The following is a 22561-nucleotide window of genomic DNA, read 5'->3' on the forward strand; positions in this document are numbered from 1 at the left end:
TTCCAGAATGGGCATCCCACCAAGGTGAACAAATCGAAATGGATGATTACTAGTATTTCAGGAATAAAAACTGATTATTTTGAGGTTATCATATCATAATTCACAAACCCTAAATCCACAAACCATCCTTCTTTTTCTCTTCCTGGATGAAGACCTGGAGATCAATGTGATTTAAAATGGAAAAAAAACATAGTACTTAAAAAACCTGTTAAACTAGTTTTACTAGAGAACTGTTCTGACTCAGAAATAGGCTGCTGTCTCATCATCTTCTAGTTATTCAAGTAGTGATTTATTAATTTTTTCAATCTGCTTTATCAGTGAGAGTTCTTGCTTGACCTTGACTTGCTGTTTCACTGATTTCCTTCAGAATATTAAGTGTCACACCAATTTAAACTAAAAACCTTCAGCTAGAAAGCAAGCAAGGAGAAAATTAAGGAGGAGAATGCTTTTCCTGTTCTGCTGATACGATTTGATGTAAATTTTGGAAGTAAATCTTCTAACTAAGACGGGAAGTGGAGTCAAGTCCTACTTTAATTATCCTGAAGTCAGTTCTGCCTCTTAGGATGTGAGGGAACAGCTTGTGTGCATTGATGAAATCTTCTCTTATGCCACAGAAAAGATATTGCCAAAAATAAAAAGCAAACCGTAGTTTAAGAGTAGAAAGAACTAGAAAACATAAGTCTGTAGAAAAAGGAAGGTGGAACTGCACAAAATTCTTCTTTCTGGTTTAAATAATGCCGCTCTCGTCAGGTTCACTTTGCTTTCTCCTTGGATAATTTTAAAGGGAACAACGTGGGAATGAATTGATGTATCAGCATGGAAATTATTTTTTGTGGTACTTAAGAAAGACTCATAAGAAGTGGCTCTTTCTGAGATATTCTGAGCAGGAGACACTGTGCCATCACAATGTGCTTTTTTGATTATTCTAAAAGGAAAATATGAAGCAACCATCTAATGTCTGTATTTATAGTCCTTCCCATTTCATCTTGCAACTCAGTTTGGAAAATATTGATTGTAAGGGGAGAGTATCACAGAGCTTCCTGGGTTTCAAAATGAGCTTTTAAGGTTTTGTAGTAGAACTGTGCAAATAATTCAGAAGGGACTCTACCACCACTGCAAAAAAATAAAGTAAAATATGAGTTCGTTTCACAGGTGGATATGTTTAAAGAGAAGGGAGGAAAAAACCAAACCACAAACCTAAAATGCTATTTCCGACTGATGTTTATTTTTCTTTAACATTAGAAATTTATGATTTTAAGTGTTTGTGTGTTTTTAGTCGCCATCACACCTGAGAAGTGGGTAATTTTTACTGTATTTATGCTCATGAATTTCAGTCAGAATAAGAAAAAGCATAGTCTCATCTCTTCCCAGATGGAAGAGAAGGAAATGAGCCATCTGTGTGAAAGAGAAATCAATGGTAAAGCAAGAATCTGAACCTGGGTCTTGTGCAAAGCAATGCAGCATCCTGACTGGGGCCATTATTGTGCTCCATAATAAGAAGTTTCAGCTTTAGGAATTCTCTGAGAGATGATTTTGTCTTGTAACAGTCTGTTCTATTCTGCAGCTGCTTTTTTAACTTTGCAACTTACTGACATCAATTGACTGTCAAATAAGTACCACTGTGAACTCATGAATAAACATACTTGTCATTTACATACTAACTGAGGGCCTTCAGCTGAAAAGAATCCATTTGTGCCACTGCAATATCTTAATTATTTACTGTGTTATATTGTAATTAATTGTGGTTTACTCTCTCAAAACTCTATAGTCTGTATATCTTACGGAGTTTGGAAGCAATGCACTAATATTAAAGTCATAATCAACACTGCTTCTAAATATTCATGCTAATAAATGACTCCCATGTGTTTGCAGAGTGCCAGGGATAGTCTGAAGCATTTATTTAGCATTCTAGTGGGATCTGGTTTCTGCAAAGTTCACATAGAAGCAGAATTTCAATCTTGTTGCTGGGAAAGCACGTTAGAATTTGCACGAGCAGTGGGGCAGGACACTCAGGAGAAAGCAGTGGTATCTCAGTCACAGTCTGTGCCTAAGAATGTCTGAGAGCACTGGGGAGTTGTCAGCTATTTTTTATTCTAACAATTCTGTTTAGTCTATGACAGCCTCCCAATAACTTCTCTTTTTAATAAACAGCTCTAATTTTTCAAATCTTTTCAAACCCGTTGCGTTCCACGGAAGGGATGCTCTGCCTGTCACAGCTGGGGCTCCACTGAGGCACTGCTGCAGCAATCACAGAGTCAGACACATTCCCCAATAAATCAATTAAATCCTAGAACCCTAAAATTATCCTGCTGCAATTGGCTGACATAAATCTCCAGAAAAGCATATTGAGTGTAGGGAGGAACAACTGATTTATTGAGCTACTGTTGGAATTTCAAACAAGGAAATACTGTCTCTCAATCCAGTAAGTTTGTTTAATGAAATGTAAGTTAAGTGTAAACAGTCTTAAAATATATGTGAGTTGAGTCTTTTGGATTAAGAGTAACCAGCATATTGTAAACTGTTCTTTCCCCTTTGAAGTGCAGTTTCCAGAGCTTGTGTAGGTGCACTGCCCCTTTCTGCAAGTATTTAAGCCTCCACTGGTTCAGATCCTCTCCCAGAGCTTCCAAAAGAAATTAATGGATTTACCTTTGGATACTTGAGATAAAAAAGAATTTGTTTTATAGTCAGAGGAAGGGCAATGTGAAGATTGCACACTGTCATGATGGTGTTGAAAATGCAATCCAGATGTCCTGATTCCTGCTCCATGCTGGAGTGCAACTTGGATTTCAGTGTGCTCTGTTGATGCCTTGTTTAGAAGATTCTCTTAAATACTTGTATGTGTTTAAATACTTTGTCTATTGCTCTCACAGAGATGCTTGATAATACTGTTGGCCATATTTATATTGATATTTTATATTTTTTGGACTTAATGATCCTTGTGGGTGCCTTCCAACTCAGGATCTTCTATGATTCTAATTGCTCCAACACCACTTCTTTTTTCTTTTAAGCTAAAACTTAATTATTCCTTATGAAGAGTTTGAAATACATTTTAAAAACTTTGAAATGTGTGTTAAAAAGTTTGAAATGCATTTTAAAATATTTAGCTCTTTATTAAAAAAATAAATCAGCATGACAGTACTTTATATTTAGTTTCCATGATGCTCTTAGATCTGTGTGCGGTTCTATGTGGGAATATTTGGGACACTCAGCCTTAAGGGAAAATCATTTCTGCCAGAGTCACTCTGCTGACTGTGGTCACAGCACTCCAGGTCTGCCCTTAGTGCAGGAGGCTCTGGCTTTGAACAATGATGTGTTAAACTGAAAATGGTCATGCAAAGCCCCAATCTGATTAACTGGACCTCGCTTTAAAAAGTAGTACAGGAAGACTGAGTATTAAAAAGTGATTTTATTAGTGTTTAATATAGTAATGCCTTTATATGGAGAGGAAAGGACAAGGGCAAGCAGAGAAAGGACAAGGGAAATGGCTTTAAGCTGAAAGAGGGTAGATTTAGCTTGGATCTTAGGGAGAAATTGTTGGCTGTGAGAGTGGTGAGGCCCTGGCACAGGTTGCCCAGAGAAGCTGTGGCTGCCTCATCCCTGGAAGTGTCCAAGGCCAGGCTGGGTGGGGCCTGGAGCAACCTGGGCTAGTGGAAGGTGTCCCTGCCCATGGCAGGGGGTTGGAACGAGATTGTCTTTAAGGCCTCTTCCAACCCAAACCATTCTGTGATTCCATGATATGTCCGGCTCTCCGTCAGAGCCGGGTGCAGGATGATGGACTTGGAGTTTGGACTCAACCAACTCTGTTTTCCTTTTTCAGGATCACCCAGCACTGCTGCAGTTTGTAATTCAAGCTGAAGGCAAACATCTGGCCATCGATTTGGAGAGGAATGAGTGAGTACTGTACCCTTGCTGCGTGTTCGCTCTGTACTCGGATCTCTCAAGGAGGGTTATAATTTCAAAATTGATGGTTTTAAAATTAACCCGGGGCCAATTTTTCTACTGGTCCATTATAAATGGTCCCCCAACAAGAGGGTTTTGTTCCAGTTTGGAGTATGTGTGTTTGCACATTGCTGATAAAGCAAGAATCTCTATGGTTGTCTGCATTTATGTGGGGCTGGAAATGGACATGTTGCCTCTCAGTGTTTTCCTGTGTATTTGGTTTGGATTCGTCCTCCTTTCCTGTGGTTAGTCCTTTTATTTATAGCAATGTGGAAAATCCTACAGCCTTTGGAATTTTTTTTGGAGGACTCATCACTCCTAAGGCTGCCTGCAACCATGTTTTGCTCCATGCAGTACCCGTGGGCATCTGCTCAGGGAAGATGAGTCAAGACTTTGGGCTTAACCCTTGCTGGAATTTTAAACAGGAGCTCTCTGGGTTTGCTGGCAAGGGGCTGATGATGGGATGTTTGTGCTGTTCATGAGGCCTGTGACCAAAGCTGAGCTCGAGCCCTCGTTTGTGTGCATCTTGTTCCATGTGCTCTTGACAACTCCCCTCATGAGCAGACATTTTCAGAGAGGGATATCAGGGATGCTGTAGACTCCCAGCAGAGTTTTTAAAGGGGTATAGAACCATCCAGAAGTGAAGTCACTTCTCTGGAAGTCCATGACAAATGGAAAAAGTCATCAAAGTCTTAGTCTACCCCCCAACTGTTCAACTGCTTCTCCTCTAAGAGAATCTCCAGAGTATATTGTGGGAATCCAGAGCAAGACAGTGACGTGCTGTTTGTCAAAGGAAAACCAAAGATCACTCCCAACCTAGGGAAAGCTTTTTATAAAAGTTCCCAAGACTCTGTGTGTTCTGTAGGTTTCCCTGCTGGGGAATAAGAGCAACAAAGGTATTTTTTTAGTGCAATACAGAGACCATAGATGTAAGTGATGCAGTTTATGTGTTAAAGGGAAGGAATGTGCCTGTGAAAGCAAATGTCCAGGAGAGGCCAAGCCTGTGCTGCCTTGGGCTGGTGATGGACAACTTCAATGGAAAGCAATAGGGCACCTCTTCAGTCCTCTGTGGTAAAAAAAAAGTTTTTTATTTCCAGTAATTTGGGTGAACTCTAACATCGCCCTGCTGTGATAAATTCCAGTTCACTTTATTATCCGACATCAAGCCCAAATCTTGAGCTTTCTTTCTATTATTTTTAATGCTCCCTAGTTGTTTGGAACCTGTCCTTGAAGGGTGTGTGGATCCCCCCTACACAGGTTGCTCTATTCCAGTAACTAGAGGAGGATTTAATTCCTTTAGTAAACAGAGGTTTAACTTTATATTCTCTTAATCTTTGTCAAAGGGTGTGCCTTCCTTCAGGAATGGGAAGTATGCAGCAATTGAGGAAACTATTTACATTCCATGTCAGCGATTAAAAGAACATAAAACTGCCAATACAGGCCTTGCTGAACATACCAAACTCCCTTGTACCTGTAATAAAGTCAGATTTAGAAGATTGTAAGATGCAATCTCCACCTCTTTAATGTAGGATGTGAAAGTGCAGTAAATCACCTCTGTGGGTTCTGTCTGACTAACTGGAGTTGCAGATGTTGAGATCTGCTGCTTAAGAGATACAGTGTTCATCAGGGAATGTTTTTTAGTTTACCTGGGGTAAACTGAGATTATTTTTTTCAGTTTAAAAGGGTGTCCACCAAAAGATTTGCATTCTGGAAGAGTTGTGTATGGTGTTGACAACATGAGGTTTCTCATGTTTCTCATGTAGGTAGTGTTGTAGGATGGCACAATTAGTCTTGCCTGTGGTTGGCATTTGTAACACACGAGACAGTTCGTAGATGCCAAACCACAGAAGAGGTTGGTTTTGGTTTTACAAAACCATTTCTCCCTTTTCTCCAGCATTCCTGGCTTTGATTTTCAGGAGGAGTAACACCCTGAGTGTTGCAAGTCCCTGCAGAAGTTTTTTCAGGTTGTGTATGTAGGTCATTTTTTACCTGTTTCTGTAAATAACACCATTCATTGGCCTGCAGGACTGGTCTGTGCTCCTAAGGAAAACAGTTCCAAGGCCTCTGTGCTTGTTTGTGGAAATTGGTGGTTGTGTTTCTTCTGCCTGTAACGCTGGTGTTGGGCACGTTGTCACTGGCACGGAATGACAAGTGGTGGCAGAGGAGGTGAGGCCCTGGGGGCATGAAACAACCAGCACCGGCACACTGCTTATTCCAGAGGGTCTGCAGGGTGATGGAGTGAGAAATAATGCCCAGGAGAGAAATGAGAATGTATTTCTGCAGAGCAAACGTGGGGAATAACAACTGGTGGCAGCAGGTCAGACCGGACCTCGTAGGTTATGGACTCCGGGGGTGTGAGAAGGTCATCACGTACCTGGAGAAGGGAGAGGTGTTTCAAATCCTGCTTCCTGGGAATGCCCAAGGCTGCAGGTGTGCACACAGACCCTGTCTTCTCCAGCCTGCTCCATCTTGCTGGTGTTGGTGTGGAATATGCAGCTCAAAGCATTGCTGCTGAGCAGTGGAGTGGCCATTAAATCAGCAGCAGGTAGGAGTAGAGGCATAAACACAAACACCTTTCCTTGAGTAATAAGTAGCAACACATATAAAGCTCTGATACTTCTGCTGTTACTTTATAAAGCTTTCATGTAAAACATGTTATTCCTTGGAGAATGAATGGTGGGAGTGGAGGTGGATGGGACCCCTAAATTACCTAATTTCTGCATTGGGTCATGCAAAAAAAAAAAAACCTGGATGTGACTTTCCATGGTTAGGAGGAACAGCTGCTTTGAGTAGTCTTGACATTAAACTCCATTTATTGAAAACCTTAGAGATTTTCCAAGCCTTGAGTTATATTTCAAAACATGATTCAGATGCATTAGGCAACCCCAACTGGGGAGCAATGTGTTAAACCATCTGTTATCTATGGAAAAATTTAATGTCAGTTTGGTGTTTTCTGATATTTAGGCTCAGCAAGATGTGTTCATATGTACTGGGCAGGATGTTCTTAGTTCTGGAAGAGTTACTGGTACCTGACTTCACAGCTTGGGGGTTGAAATCTTCTGGATGGCTTGCAGCTGTTAAAATTACTTTTGTGTATATTCATTAAATACTTTAGTGATTAATTTCCAGGCACTGCCCATCCATAATTGCAAAACTAAAATTATTTGCAGTGAATTCAATTTGTCAAGGGCAGAGAAGCTGCGAGTTCACGTTGGAAGTACATTTCTTACTATGATTTAGTTGCAAAAGATGATTGCACTCTTGAGAACCTTAAGCTCTGTAGTACCTTAAATGTTTTAGAAACACTTGTCATATGGAGAGATTTCCAGAATCAGCAAATCATCGATCAGCTGCAAAATAAACCACTTTTCAGAGCAGCTGACTGTGCTGGTGTGCATTACATCAGTAATACTGATGCTCTGCTGTTGTGCAAGGGGCAGTATTTTATGCACATATAAATTCCTTTGAAGCTGATTGCAGCGTTTGGGTCTTGGAGGAGAGCAGGCTCATGATTGTGTCAATGAAACAGAACCCATGTAAGATTAGATCTGAGCTGGAGAGTGGAACAGCATGTGGCTACTGGCTGTTTTTCTGGGACTGGAAACATTTTACACTCTGTCAGGAATAGGTCTGTATACAGCAAAGTACTTAAGTGTTCTTTTAACTTTAAACATATGAGTAATCCAGGTAAAGTCAGTGGAATTACTGATTTTCAAAATTAATTTCATGCTTAAATGATTTGCTGACAAAGGTCATAATTATGAATGTCAAAGAAATATAACTCTGAACAGATGTTAGAGAGCTTTTTCAGTGCTGACTCCTGTATGCACCTGAGTCTGCAGCAGATGAAGATAAAAAGCTGAGATAAGTGGAGGGCATGTCAGGGTGAGTGTGGAGGTAGGATGGCTTTGCCCTGAAGACATCCACAGCATTCCAGGTGTGTCCTGGACAGTTCCCTCCTGGTGGGACTTGTGCAACTCTGCAGAGGGAGCAGTGAGGGTGACATCAGTGTGGTTGTGGCTCATGAGCCCCCGGCAGTGACCATGGGAACATGGAAATGGAAAGAAAAAGCTTGAATATTTTAGAGAAGCTGACTTCACTATTCATTTCCCCATAACTTTATGCTCCTTTTTGTCAGGTTTATAGCACACCCTTAACAAAGCAATATGAAAAAGGCAATATAGAAAGTTAGATTGCTGCCTTTTAGTCCCTCAGTAAAAATTCTTCTGTTTTATCAGGAGGCAAAATCCACCTCAGGCCATTGTATAAGCCTCCATCTTATCGTATAAATCCCTTTGAATGTCAGACATCTCCAGAGGTTTAGATCATCTCTGACTGTCCCCCTTGCACATTTACAACTTCTTCATGGAGACACAGTGCCCAGGATGTATTGGGATGGAATGGCCCAGTATTGGAGGTCACTTTGGAACCTCAGTTCCAGGACTGAGGAGGCTCCAGCAGCATTTCCTGGGCTGAAAAGCAGGCAATAGCCATCTTAATGCATGGTGCTGGTGTGACCTGTTCCAGTGAGGCTTTAGCATTCAGAAATATTTTATACTCTTTTTGTGGTTAGAAGAAAAGAAGTCGTTCTCTCTTCTTTTCTGCCTGATCTTTGTGAATAGGAGCCCTGATTGGTGTTCAAGTGACATTGGAGCTGGATTAATTTAACAGGGAAACAACCCATTTCCAGTGCCAAAGAAAATAGCTGACGAGATTTGTTAATGAATTGACTTGCTTATGTAGAATCAATGGCTTTGAAATAGTGATAGAGGAAACAAATCTAAACAAACAAATCCCAAATAGAGAGCTGGGACCTGTCAGAATATACTTACTATTATAATTCTGTGCTGTAGCTTTGCCAAAAAACTGTGACCTCAGCCTGTTTTATCTGCAAGTGCTGGAGCTGGCAGCTGTACTGCAGCGTTTCAGAGTGAGCTGACAGTTGGGATTTCACTGTAATTGAAGTAAAAGTTTCACTTTAATGGAAGTAAGGGTTTTTCCTTTCTGCAATGGCAACAGTCAAATGGTCTAAATGACAGTGAAATGTGAAAGTTCAGCTATCACTGCTTACAGGAATGATCAATCTGTGGCTCTGAGGGTACAGGTATTTCCCACATTTTTGTGGTCTAAGGATGGCATATTTAGGGTGGGCATTGAGACACCAAGATTTGTTCTATGATTGAACATTAGCAAATGTGTGGTTGAGGCTACCTTTGGCTGTGCCATTTTGGAACTGTGTGTGGAAGTGAAAGGGTTCAGCTCCATCAGGAGATAAACTGCTGCTTTCTTGGTCTGTTTTTTTCTCTCCTTAGAATCACAGAATCATAGAAAGGCTTGGGTTGAAAGGGACCTTAAAGATCATCGAGTTCCAAACCCCATAAACATAAAGAGTTCCAACTCCTTACATAAATACATCAAAAGAAAGGAACAATGAGAAAAGATATTTATATCCTGATATAAGATGCTGGAAGTGGAGTGGATAAAAAGACTGGAATTTGTATTTCCAAGACCTTCTTGTGGTTGAATGTCATAATCTCTAACATGGTCAAGTTCTTCTCTTCCCATGCCCCATAAAACAGTGGGACACTGGGACTGTGCCAAGTCCCCTGGAGAGAAGAGAGGATTGTGTCCTACTCACAGCCCAAACCTGGCTCTGGGGGCATTTGTGGGGTCAGGAGAGCCAGTGCTGCTCTGTAGCCTGGGTGTGTGTAAAGGACTGAGGGAATTATGCTCTTTCTTGATGAAGAAACTGAAATGTGAGAAGTTTAGAAATTTCTGTGTGTTCCACAGAACTACAGACCTTGTTCCATAGCAAAAAAATTAGTCCAATGGATAGGACAGGTCCTGTTTTCTCTGCACGATTGTTTTCCTGAGTTTCCAGAGCTTCATCAGTTGACAGCTTTGAAGCAAGTTAACACAAGGTTTTGCTTGTTCACTGTCTGTCAGTAGGAGCAATCCTAGAGCTGACCCTTCCAATTAAAGATATAACAATAATAGTGAGGCAGATACTTGCTGGTGGAATCAATTTAATAAAAAATTAGCGTGCTTTAGGTTTTGCTCTCTGAATATATTGCAGCAGTAGAATATGATATTTTTCGGAACTGTGTTTTAATCTCCCTTTGCACTGCAGAATGTGAGGTTTTCAGCATTTCAGTTTGACATGGCTCAGCAGAGAGGATGGGAGGAGAGCTGGCTATCAGGAAACAGGAATGTGTGCTCCCTCTGTGAGCAGGCTGAGGTCAGCCCATCTTGAACATAATGAGCACACAGACAGAATGCAATCATCTAGGAGCTTAAATTAATAACTAGGGGAGAGACAAGAGATAAAAACAACTTTCTGGAAACCTTGTAATCTGCTGATTGTCCAAGTCCAGCCCACGTGGTGCAGGAGCATCGCATGTCCGAGGTTGTCCTGCAGGTTGGCAGGCGAAGGACGGGTGGGTCCAGCTGGACCCAGCTTTGCTGACAAACCTCCCGAGGGTTCCTCATGTGTTCCTGATATCTGCTCCTTGGGCAAGTTTCAGAAGCCTTCTTCTTGTTGGTTTGTTATTTGGTTGGTTTTTTGTTTGGTTGGTTTTTTTTTAATTTGTTCTGACAGTAACAAGCAGCGTTTCAGTAGCAGCGTAGGGGAAATACTCAATTCTGCTCTGCACTGTTGGTACCCCGGCACTGCCCGGGTTGTTTGATCTCCTTTTCACAACACATGTAAAGATATCAGGCCAAAACCAAGAGAATTCTCCTGCTTTTCAGAAACATTTGTGAATATTGCTTCTCTGCCTGGGAAGTTGAGCAGCATCTCCACGAGGCACAGGGCTGGGCACAGCACGTGCATCACCAAGGCACAAATTACACATCTAAGAGGGAAAGAACACCTTATTGTTTCCTTTAAACATCTCTGTGATGGACTTTCTATAGGTCAGATTGCTGCAGCTCTTGGCACCTGTTTGTGTTATAGTTCATTCAGTGCTGCATCCAGTTCTGGGGTACTGAGAACAAGGACATGGTTCTGTTGGAGCAAGTCCAGAGAAGGCCATGAAGATGATTGGAGGGATAGAACACCTCTCCTATGAGGAAAGGCTGAGACAGTAGGGACTGTTCAGCATGGAGAAGAGGAGGCTCCAGGGAAAACTTAGAGCCCCTTCCAGTGCCTAAAGGGACTCTAGCTCCAGGAGAGCTAGAGAGTGACTTTGGACAAGGGTCTGGATGGACAAGACAAGGGGGAATGACTTCCCACTGCCAGAGGGCAGGGTTAGATGGGATATTGGGAAGGAATTCTTGGCTGTGAGGGTGGGGAGGCCCTGGCACAGGTTGCCCAGAGAAGCTGTGGCTGCCCCATCCCTGGAAGTGCCCAAGGCCAGGTTGGACAGGGCTTGGAGCAACCTGGGTTAGTGGAAGGTGTCCCTGCCCATGGCAAGGAGTTGGAATTGGATGAGCTTTAAGGTCCCTTCCAACCCAAACCTTGCCATGATTCTATGGTTCAAGTAATTGAACTTCCTGAGTTTGCCCCCCTAGGATTTTCTCTGTGTGGTGGATGGCAGAAGGGACATAACAGCAGCAGGAGGAGGAGAATCACCTGTGTCCTGGCAATATGTGTCCATATCAGAACAAACTGGGAAAAAAAGTCACAACAGTAGAAAAAAAAGAAAAAAAAAAAAGCAAGATGCAGGTATTTGAGGTCCTTATGTCCTTCTTTTTCCGGATACTGAAAATTCATGTCCTCAAGTTTTTTTCATAAGCTTAAAAAAACCCAAGAAACCAACCAAAACCAAACCAAATCAAAAGCAAACCCCTGATAATATTGTCACAGTTATGCTTAAATCCTAAGGTTTGGCAGCTTTGCCATGCTGCGGTCATGGAGTTTAGATGAATGAAAGTCAAGATTTTTTTCTTCCCCACACACTCTGTCCCACGTGATTTGTATTTTGAGGTCCTGAGGAGATGCTTTTACATTCCCAAAACCTTAAAAGAACAAAGATTTATGAAGAACTGAGTGTAGGAATTTTTTTAAGGAGCTAAGGAGAAACAAGTCATCCTGTTCTCATGAAGAGTTCATACCTTAGTTTCCTTTAAAGATCTCAGTCAAGTGAGTGCAGGAACTTCCACAAAAATTTCGGTCTAATCTGTCCCTCTTTCCCCCTTTTTCTTTTCCTTTCTTCCATCTTTATTTCTTCTTCTTTATTTTCTCTCTTTTTTTTTTTAAATCTTTTTCAGAACTCCTTTGGGAGGGACTTCCAGGTGTACATGAATTCCCACAGGCACAGCAGGGCAGCCGACAGCATTTGAAGTTTCTTTTCTGCTGGGGGTGCAGTTGAGGTGGTCACTGTGCACAGACCACCCCCCCTCCAAAAATATCGGGGTCCTCCTCTCTCACTAAGTCCCTGGAAGGAGGAGGGAAAGCAGGAGAAAGAAGTGTCAGCAAGGAGTGTGATTCCTGGATGTTTCTTTGGGCACGACAGGATTCAACACCACTGATGTAACGGTTTCTTTTCCATTTTTTGAGCGCGGCATGTGTGACTCAGGCAGCAGGCATGTCTGCAGAGCTGCCTGCTGCAACAGCTGTGCCTCTGCAGCCACTCAGGCAAGCTCTGCCTCTTGAAAAAATTAAAAAAGGGAAAGAAAAGGAGAGAATCACACTGAAAAAAAAAAAAAAAATTGAGATGTAAAGAGAGAAAAAGCCAGATGACAGGTACGTAAGGACAAGAATCTCCTGTGTAGGGCTGAATTTGGAGGAGAAGCAGATACTTTCCTGGATGTTAAATTTGAGAGTCTTTCCAGAAAGTGTCAGTTCCTTTCCAAGTGACAGAGCAGTTTCTCAAGGCTGCAGAGGGTGGCAGAAAGCTCTGCTGGACAAACCCATCCCCTCCTGCAGGGCACAGTGGGCCAGGAGGTGCTGAGCCGTGTCCAGGCCAGGTCACCTCCCACCACCCGCAGGGGAAGGAGGGATCACAGTATTTCTTTATTTCGTTGCCCTCCAGCAGAGCCTCGAGGATGAATTTGTTCACATTTAGAAGATGAAAAGCAGGGTATGAGCTCTGAGATATCAGCCAAGAGGGCTGATGCAAAAAGCAGAGTCTATATGAAGGGCCTGAGTGGGGAGGAAATACATATATGGAAACATAAGCTTGGCAATAGGGTGCTTTTTTTCCCCTTCTTTGATGTCTGGCCTCAGTAATCCAGACAGATTCCTTCAAGAAATTGGTCCAATTTATTCCTGGGCTTTTATCTTACTACCTGCTACTTGTTCATTTGAAGGAGCTGTGAAAAAAGTCGAGTACCTGGCTGGTGTGGAAATGTACTTTTTGTATGAATAAGGTAATTTGAGTAAGCTGCAATGTTCCCCTGAAATGGGACTGTTCTTGGCAATCTTTGTTTCCCCAGTCCTCCTGGGATGGGAGCAGAGCCTGCCTGTTCCTTCATCTGACCCACATATCTGCACTTTCTGTGCTGCTCAGTCCAGGAAAAGCACACTGTCCTCTTCCTATCTGATGCTCTTGCTTTCCCCAAGGAAAAAAAGAGTTATGTTCAGTCAGGGCTCAGTTTCAATGCAGTCTTTATCATGTTACATATTTTATCTGCCTAGCATATCCTGCTAGCGCTTAGGTATGAAAAGGTCATGTTTTATAACAGTTTTTCTGTGCTCTGATCAAAATAAGTAAAGTTTGGGCTTCAGAAAAGTTGTATATGACATTTAGAAATAAAGTAAAGCAAGATCCCTCACAAAATTAATCAGAAATACAGATACACAGCCCGCTCTGACTTCAGGGGAATGGTTCCTCATTTACATGAGAAATGAATTTGTTACATATAATTGTTAGTTTTATTCCGGGTATTACATAAATTAAAAAACACAAAAGAAAAAACAAAAACCCAAACAAAACCCAAACCCAAACCAAACAAACACAAAAACCAAAACAAGAAAACCACTGAAGGGAATTAGGAAATGGAAGTAGAGATATTTTCACAACTTAGCATTTACTCCATCTCTGAAAACCGTGGAAATAACAGTTTTCTTTACATTACTTACAGCCCCACGTATACAGCTTAGAATTTTTGCCTGCTATGACTTGTGGTTTACAGGCAGATTCTGCCTTTTCTCCTCAACACTGGTCTCTGCTTGCCCTTTGTGCTCTCCATCTCCCTTCCCCTCCCAAGTGACAGGTAAACCAAATTCCACATTACCCCAACCATCCCCCAAAATTGTTTCTCCTTGCTCTAATTGAACTCTAAGGCAGTAAATGCCTTATCAGTTTTGAAAAAGCAGGCTGGATAATTCCAAGCAGATGTCTCCCTTTCTTAAATCACAACATCAGTTATTTCTTGGTCAGTCTTGATTAGCTGATTCTTACATAATGAGAAACTCTAGTTAATGGCCACTTCTCTGTGGGTTGAACATGCTGAAAAGAACAACTTTGCCCCCAGAGAACAAGAGGCTGATGAGCCAGTAAAATCAAGCTAAATGGAATGAGTCTTCATTGTGAGTCATTAGAAGAGATGACGCTCTGGCTCGGAGATGAAATATCTTTGATGAAGACCAGTTGTAAAAGCACAACTTAACGCTTAATAAATGTATTGGGGTGACTCATAAATCCAATGTACACATTTGTTTCTCTCCAATATGTGTCAAGTCCAGTGCAGCACCATTTCCTGTGGGAGATGTGTCCCCTGGCTGGAAATGGGCTTTAAAGAGACGCTCTTACAGTCACTGCGTGAAAGATGACTGTGCCATAAGTTGGCAGAGGACTCAAAATGAAAATGAGAGTGTTCAGCCCCCTTGCATGTGGCTGAAAAATGGGCAAGTATCACATGGTGCCTGTAGGTGTATCATAATTTGATTAGATTTGAAACTAATCTAGTTGGAAATGGGGTAGGTAGAAGCTACAACAGTTTAACAAGTTCCACAGACCCCTTTAATAGCTTGGGCAGTTGTAGCTGGACAAATAGAAATCTGACCTACGAAACAGCAGGGATTTTGAATGCTACACAGGGAGTGAAATGTGGGATATATCTCTTACCTCTACATAAGCAGCAAAATCCCCAAATACAAAATAAAAAAAAAATCACAATATTAGTTCGGTTATAGTGCTGAGGTAGCATAAATCCCAGCAGTGATTGTAACATAAATGCTTCTGAAACAAAATATTTGGGTAGGAGAGGATGAAATGCACTAGAAAGATCTAATTGTTTTGTTACAGAAGTGGGGAGTTATTAGTGCCTTCTGAAAACAAAGCAATCAAAAGCAAGTAGCTGCTATTTTAACTTTTATTCGCCTTTGGGTTGGATTTTGTTCTTTGTTCGCAGAGGAGTTGCGTCATCTTTAAAAGTCTTCATCACTTTATTTTGGGGATGTAAACTGTGGCAAGTTACTGTCTTTCCAAACTATCATGTGGATAATCTTCAAGCAGGGCATGCATTTGACTTTCTTTGAACTCAGAGGCCTAGTGATTTGGTATAATGGTCTTTTTAAAGATAAAACAAAGCCGGCTCTTGTTAGGATGTTTGTATTTAGTAGCACCTGTTTGATCTTTTTTAATAATAAGTACTGTTATTTTCAGAAAATAATTATGCATTTTTGTACAAATTTAGAGGAATGTCCATCAAAATTGCAAACGAGAGTTCCTTGAGAGGAATCACAGATGCCTGAATGTAAAGATGGGTTTATATTGATGAAGTTTGCCCAACATGTTCTGCAAGAAACCAACATTGTCCCTTAGCAATTCCTGGAAGGAAAATGTTCATCATTGTCTGAGCAGCATCAGAGAAACTGCTTAATTTTTTATTTTCCAAGGGGTGAATTCATTTGTTTTGTTTCCACACCTCCTAATAATTTAATTCAGATCAAAGGTGCAGTCAAGAAGACTTTCTGTCCTTCTTCTACAGCAAAACTGGCATTGCCATGCACCCAAATCCTCTGAATAACAGGGAGACAAAATACTTGCACCTTCATTTGCCCCCAGTGCTGGTGGCACCAGCCCAGTGCCCCAGGGCAGCATCACTGTCCCCCCAGAGAGCCCCAAGGGGTTGGGGTCCAGCAGTGAGTCACCATCAGCATAAGAGCCAGCAGCAAACATATATTTTTTATAAGTAATGAATCCACTTAGTAGGAAAGGGCAGGGTAGAGAATGAATTGTTTAACAGATTAATGTGAATGTCTTTTATATTTTATAAACCTCTTAAGTCCCTGGTGTGCTGAACCAGGTTTTGTTTATGTACATGGAAACATGAAATCTTTTCCAGTCCCTGTGCAAATAACACAGAATTGGACTTCATTACATTGGCTAATTTAACGAGTCCTGAGAGGCTTTTTGTTACTGGGGAATAGAGGAGGAGCCACAGAGCCCAGAACTGCTGCACCAGCACAATCTCTTTGAATGAAATAATCTGCCTTTGCTTTCTGAGCAATCCAGGAAGGTTTTGCTTGAGCTCACAAGAACAAAAATTTGGGGCAAGACCTAGTTTTCCACTGGGGCCACCTGAGCAGACAAGAGCCTTGGTGACAAGCTCCAGCCCAGGATGCTGCTGCAGTACACTGTAATATCAGTTCCTCAACAAACAGTTGGAAGCATCCAATTTTGGTGACGCTCTGAGCTTTAATGAAGGATTTGGAGACCTTTTCTTTATAATGAAAAGCATTAAAATTCTAAGACTGGGAATTTATTTATCCCTCGTAACTAGTGGATAATCATGTGGTGCTGAGAAGCAAGGCGTTTAAAACTGCTGCTATTATTGCTGCTATGCCAGTTAAATAGAACTAATGCAAGCATTGCATAAATATTTTAATAGCTTTTTACTGTATTTCTTTAGAAAATGTTTAAAGAGCCACCTAATGTCAGGCAGAGATACTTCCTAAGTAAACCCTTGTTAATTCTCTTTTAATGGCTTTATTAACACTGGGTAATTGAATATTGATACATTTAGCAGCCCTTTGAGCATCCTGTTTTATTGAGGTGTTACACTCACATATTGATAAGTAGCACAATGTTAGAGCACTGACTAATTGCATCTTTGCTTAGCTCTGTTTGAACTGGTTCAACGTGAAAGATGAAAAGGTAAAGGAGAGCTCTCATTTTTGTCAACTTAATGTATTTTATATGCGTAGTTTGTACCACTTAATTTGGGTTCATTTTGATTCCCAGTATGCCCAGTTAGTACGAGTTTGATCACACTGTCAGAGCTGGGGGAGTCTAAATATTTTAGCCTGAGAAATGTTCTGTCTTTTATCTCTTCTCTTATGAATAATTTACTTGTTGGTTCAGCTTCAGAAGTGAATCCTGTTCTGCAAAAACATATATATTTTCCTGGGAAAAGTAATATTACAGTGATATTAGCTTTCTCCTTGGAAACTCTCCTTATAATATCACAAGTCTGAAGAGAAGTGGATACCTTGTCTTGTGTTCCTGGTCTTAATAGCCAGCTGTTTTTTTCTGTACTTCCCTGAGAAGCACTGGCATTACCATACACATTTAATCATGGCATGGTTGCTTTTCTCGTCTCCAATGTTCTTCTTTGCTGCTTTATGCATATTTTTTACAAAGTTCTAGAAGAGTGAAAATTATTTCAGGAGCAGAGGGACCACAGAAGATCATGCAATGTCTGGAAACCACATCTCCAGGGCTTTTGCTTCTGCTGAAATTTCTGAGCTGGGGGGAACTTTGGAGGTCTTACTGGTGTTTCCTCACCTACTGTTAAGACAATTAGAGGTGTATCAGAGCAGGATGTGACTTACCTGTTTTCAGTTCAGAAGGAAAACATTTCCGTTTTCAGCAGTAGAACTGAAAGGAGAAAATCCCTCTTTTGTTGGTTTTCCCAGAATTCTCCCAATAGAACATGTAGCCAGGTGGGGATCTGGCCCTTCTCCCAGGGAACAAGGGACAGGATGAGAGGAAATGGTCACAAATTGTGCCAGGGTAGGGTCAGGTTGGACATCAGGAGGAATTTCTTCACAGAAAGGGTGATTAGGCAGCGGAAGGGGCTGCCCAGGGAGGTGGTGGAGTCACCATCCCTGGAGGTGTTTAAGAAACAACTGGACGTGGCACTCGCTGACCTCACAGGTCTTTTCCAACCTAATTGATTCTGTGATTCTGTAAAGGCAGGGTATGGATTTTTCCATGCGGGTAAACTTTTCAACATACAGCATGAGACTGAGCTCTGATCTCAGCTCTGTGGATCTTGCCTCCGTTTCCTGAAGACCGTGCAAGGGCAGGTGTGTCTGGAAAATTCAGCAGATGATAACTGACATCTCCAAGAGCTGCAGATCCCACGAGATTCAAAAATTTTGCATTACTGTATATTTTTTAAAGAAATCAGCATGCATTGGTGATTGCAGTCTGAAACCTGAGCTCTTCCTTACCTTAAAAATGGAATTAATCTTGAACATCAGCCAGATGCAATTTCCTCCTCCTTACTTTATCTGAAGGCATCACCTCAGAGGCTGCTACTGCTTGTGACAGTTGCCTTGGGCAGTGCTGTGGCACTGTTGTGGGATTGTAAAACATGTGTAGCTCTTGTGCATTATTAGAATTGTTGGAAGAGGGATGTAGGAAGGGAGTTGTGTGTAGGTTACACATGAGTTTTTAAGCAAATGTACAAGGTGGGAATGTGGGATATAGGCAGGATCTTTATCTGTGATTACGACTTCATATCAACACCAACATGGAACAACTGCCACGGGCTGAGGCTTCTGACCAATGGTCACTTCTCAGGAATGCCACCCTTGGCTCACGTGTGACATGTTGGATTCAGAGTGTGGTGGCAAAACTGGCCTGATGGTGAAAGAAACAATGTAAAATTTAGCTTTTGGCTATTAAAAAGTTTGGATTTTTCAACTTTTGGCAGTGTAAAGCACCTCATGAGTAACTGAACACAAATGTGTCTCCATTTGGATATTAATCCATAACTCACTTTAGACATGGGCTGGATCAGAACCCAGTTAAGTCCTCTGGAGCTCTGCATTGTTAGCAGAAATGTGTTTGACAAAAGTTAACTAATGGGAATATCAGACACAGAGCACAAACTCCTTAAATGAGACTGTCATGGTCTTTAACAGTTCTGTGAGCAAAGGTGGAGATGATGGATTCTGAGGGAGAAACTCTGGGTGAGTCTTCTGCTGGAGAGAAGTTAGACTCTGACCATCATTGCTTATTCAGGGGAAAGGGGCATTTAGGGGAAATGGAGATCCCTTTGGTAAAAGTTTAGCACTGACATGTAAAGAGATCAGTAGGAAAAGAACTATTGACATGATAACAGAGGAAAAAAGAGTGTGTGAAATAGAGATGAAGGTCGCAGAGAAGTTGTGATTGATAGTCTGGAAGATCCAAGAGGCAGTGCTGATACTATGAGGGTAAGGAATCAGCGGGAATAGGATGCTGATAGGTTTACTGGCATCATGAGGTCACAAAGTTAACTCACCTAATTTGCACTCAGGTGTGAAATCAGGTGTTCCCCAAAAAGCGTGAGAGGAGGCTGTGACAGCCCCCTGGTTTACACACACAGCCTGTATCCCATATAGTGCTCCATCCTGGACACCACTTGTTCACAGCAGGCTGAGGAGTGGGGAGGGGCTGATGTGTGCTTTCTGTAGGTGATGGCAGAGAAAAGAGGCTCAGGTAGGATATATCCATAGGAATCTTCTATGGAAAACCCTTCTTGTCCAGCAAGGCTGCACAGGAACTGTCATTAATAAAACCAGAGTCGTTGTGGTCAGCCCTAGAAGTCAGGAAATGCACCCAGCTGGACTGCTGAAACTTGTTTTGGTTTTCACTCCAGGAGGGATTCTGAGATCAGAATTTATTAGGAAGGGATTACTGCAATCCAGAGATAAGGAAAAATTAAGATAATGCCTCGGTCCAAGCAAAGGATGAATGCCAAGGATGTGATTGACAGTGCAACTATTGACAGGACTAAAATATGCTCATTCCTTTAACCTTGGAAGTTGCACACCAGGTACAAGGTAGAGTGCCCAACTGGGACTGAAAGGGGATGTTGGGAAACTGTCTTTTCCTTTAGGAAATTATGTCAGGACTGTATAAGGAAACTAGTATGACATGATAATTCCTGACTAAAAATTGCCCAGGAAGAACAGGTTAGATCAGGGGATACGTTACTCATTTAAGGTTCCTGTGGATTCTTCATATCATTATTTTTCTGTTCCCTAATTAAAAAGATGTTTTTGAGGAAGAGAAGAGGTAGAGAGGAAGACAACAGGTAGCAAAGAGAGAATAAGTTGGATAGATCCTTTGCTTACAAAACTTGTGGTAAAGAAAAAATCATTTCAAAACACAGAAGTAAAATGAAACCTAATAACTTAAGGGTCTGGAAAATATGCTGATTCTATAATAATGTGCAATTTTAAATTTTCTCTGGGATCTTGAAGAAACAATTTTATTGATACCAGAATTGGCTGACTGATGTTGATTCTTGAAGTTTATGTCAAACAGGAGGCAGCTCTGTGTTCTATGGGAAAATAGAAAACCTTATATTTAGGAAGGATGAAAACAGGATTCAGAAACATAGGATTTTCTGAAATAGAGCACCGAGAGAAGTCTTAGCACCCACTAGCAAATTATGGAATCATAGAATGGTTTGGGTTGGAAGGGACCTTAAAGCCCATCCAGTTCCACCCCCTGCCATGGGCAGGGACACCTTCCACTAGCCCAGGTTGCTCCAAACCTCATCCAACCTGGCCTTGGACACTTCCAAGGATGGGGCAGCCACAGCTTCTCTGGGCAGCCTGTGCCAGGGCCTCCCCACCCTCACAGGGAAGAATTCCTTCCTCATATCTAATTTAAATCTCTTTCATTTCAAATGAGCAAAGACTTGACAATGGGGCTGAGCTGAGATCCAGTCAAGGAAAAATTAGGAAGCTTGAGTCTTAGAAAAGGGTTTAGGATGTGACTTTAGTACTAAAATAGCCCATTTTAGAGCTTGGTTGCCTTCATGCTTTTTATGAACTTTGTGTGTTTGATTCAGAGAAGAATGGGGACTCCACTCAGACATGCTTAGAATAGCACCAATGTGCTATTCAGATACTGTAGCAAAAGTTAATTCTAATTTATTTCCATGTATTACTAATGTCATTGCATGAATCATTGCAAAAGATATGGAGATGAGAATTAAAAAAAAAAGAGTTAAATTGGAAAGGCCTAGTATTTTTCATACATTGCCAGTTATGATATTTAATCTTAATTGTGTCTGAATTTGACTGATTTTCCAATTGCCTGAGTTTAGCAAGAGTTATGTTGTTGCTAGGACACAGAGGCTTCTTATGATGCATCTATCATCAAAGTAAAAAAAAAAAAGATTTTAAAGACTGATTCTTATATTTACACTCAGAAGTATATTTTGAGCAGTGATGTCCTAGTGCAGAAGGACCATAACACACTTATTCTGAAATAAAGGCTTTGACAAGTGGTTCAGGAATCATTTTTTAATCTCTCTGTGCATAAACTGGAAAGAGCATGATGCTCTACGCTAGCTCTCGTTTCTTGTGGTTCTTTAGTCGTGGTTTGTTTATCATCTTCATGTTCTCAGCAGTGAATTTGGTTTTTTCTGTTTCTATTATTTTGTGTGTGAGAGGTGTCCTGGTACCACTCATTTCTGCCATTGACTTTTTTCCCCCTTTTGAAAATTAATAATTGATTTTTAAGAGCAGTCACAGATATTCTGCTGGTTCTGCATTCCCTCAAAGGGTATCTGTTGTTGTCGTGACACAGGGAAATTCACTGCTTGTGTTTATATGGACCCTGAACCATCTATGTAGTAAGTCTATTCTGTATTACAAGTATTAATTACATAGTGGTGACCTCCCAGGCCAACTTCTGTAATGTTTTTATGGAAAGATTTGAGACTGTGATTTTTCTGTGGGGCCTGAATGAACTAAAGGCAACAGTTACCTTCCCTTCTGACTCTCTCACCCCTGAAAGGCCAGAGGGAAATTTCTGTAATGATGCAGAACAAGAACTGTGAGGTCCTTGTCATGTGTGATTCATGTCCCTGAAGCCACAGAAGCTCTGCAGGAGGCTTAGATGTAGAACTTTTAGTAAATGAACCTCTCTACTACTAATTGGTTTGAACTATTTATACCTATGACCTAACACTCCCGGCTCTGGTTGCATTTCAAGAACCAATACTTTGCCCTTGGTGACCTGGCAGGTTCTTTTTTAATCCTGAGAGAGAACTAGCATGGAAATGGACTCATTAGACTCATCTATTAGTTAGTAGTCTTCCAAGTTATGGCCATGTTTGGGTCCCAGTAAGTTCACATCACAGCCTGGCCACGGATCAACTCACTCAACCACATTTATTACCACTACAGGGTCAGTAAATATGTAGGATGGCAGAGCTGGGAAATCCTTTGGCTTCCTGCTTTTCTGTCCTGGAGAGAAGTATTTCTGGATAAAGTCTTAGAAACCACTTTTTTTTTTTTTTTTTTTCTCCTGAAGAAAGACTTTGAAGGAAAACATTTAGTAATTTTTTCAGGAAGGGTTGTAGAAAGTGTCATTATTGTAACAGAAATGGGAAAGCTGGACAAAACCCTCAAGGTAACAAATTATTCAAAGTACAGCGTAAGGGGCTCCAAAATAATCATGAATTTTAACTGAATATCAAATAATAGAACCATTAAGGT

The 22561-nt window shown here is 41.3% G+C and overlaps 1 protein-coding gene across 1 annotated transcript in view; it reads left to right on the forward strand.

Moving 5' to 3' along the window:
• The window catches only part of ADAM12 (ADAM metallopeptidase domain 12), a 180920-nt gene that overhangs the window by 43441 nt on the left and 114918 nt on the right, over nucleotides 1-22561 (forward strand). Inside the window, 1 exon segment of the mRNA XM_027726454.2 lies at nucleotides 3818-3891. Within this exon segment, the coding sequence (XP_027582255.2) occupies nucleotides 3818-3891 (74 nt within the window).

This window comes from Pipra filicauda, unplaced genomic scaffold (assembly GCF_003945595.2).
Source record: "Pipra filicauda isolate LSUMZ 115617 unplaced genomic scaffold, ASM394559v2 scaffold395_size657635_pilon, whole genome shotgun sequence".
In the NCBI taxonomy this organism is placed as follows: Eukaryota; Metazoa; Chordata; class Aves; order Passeriformes; family Pipridae; genus Pipra; species Pipra filicauda.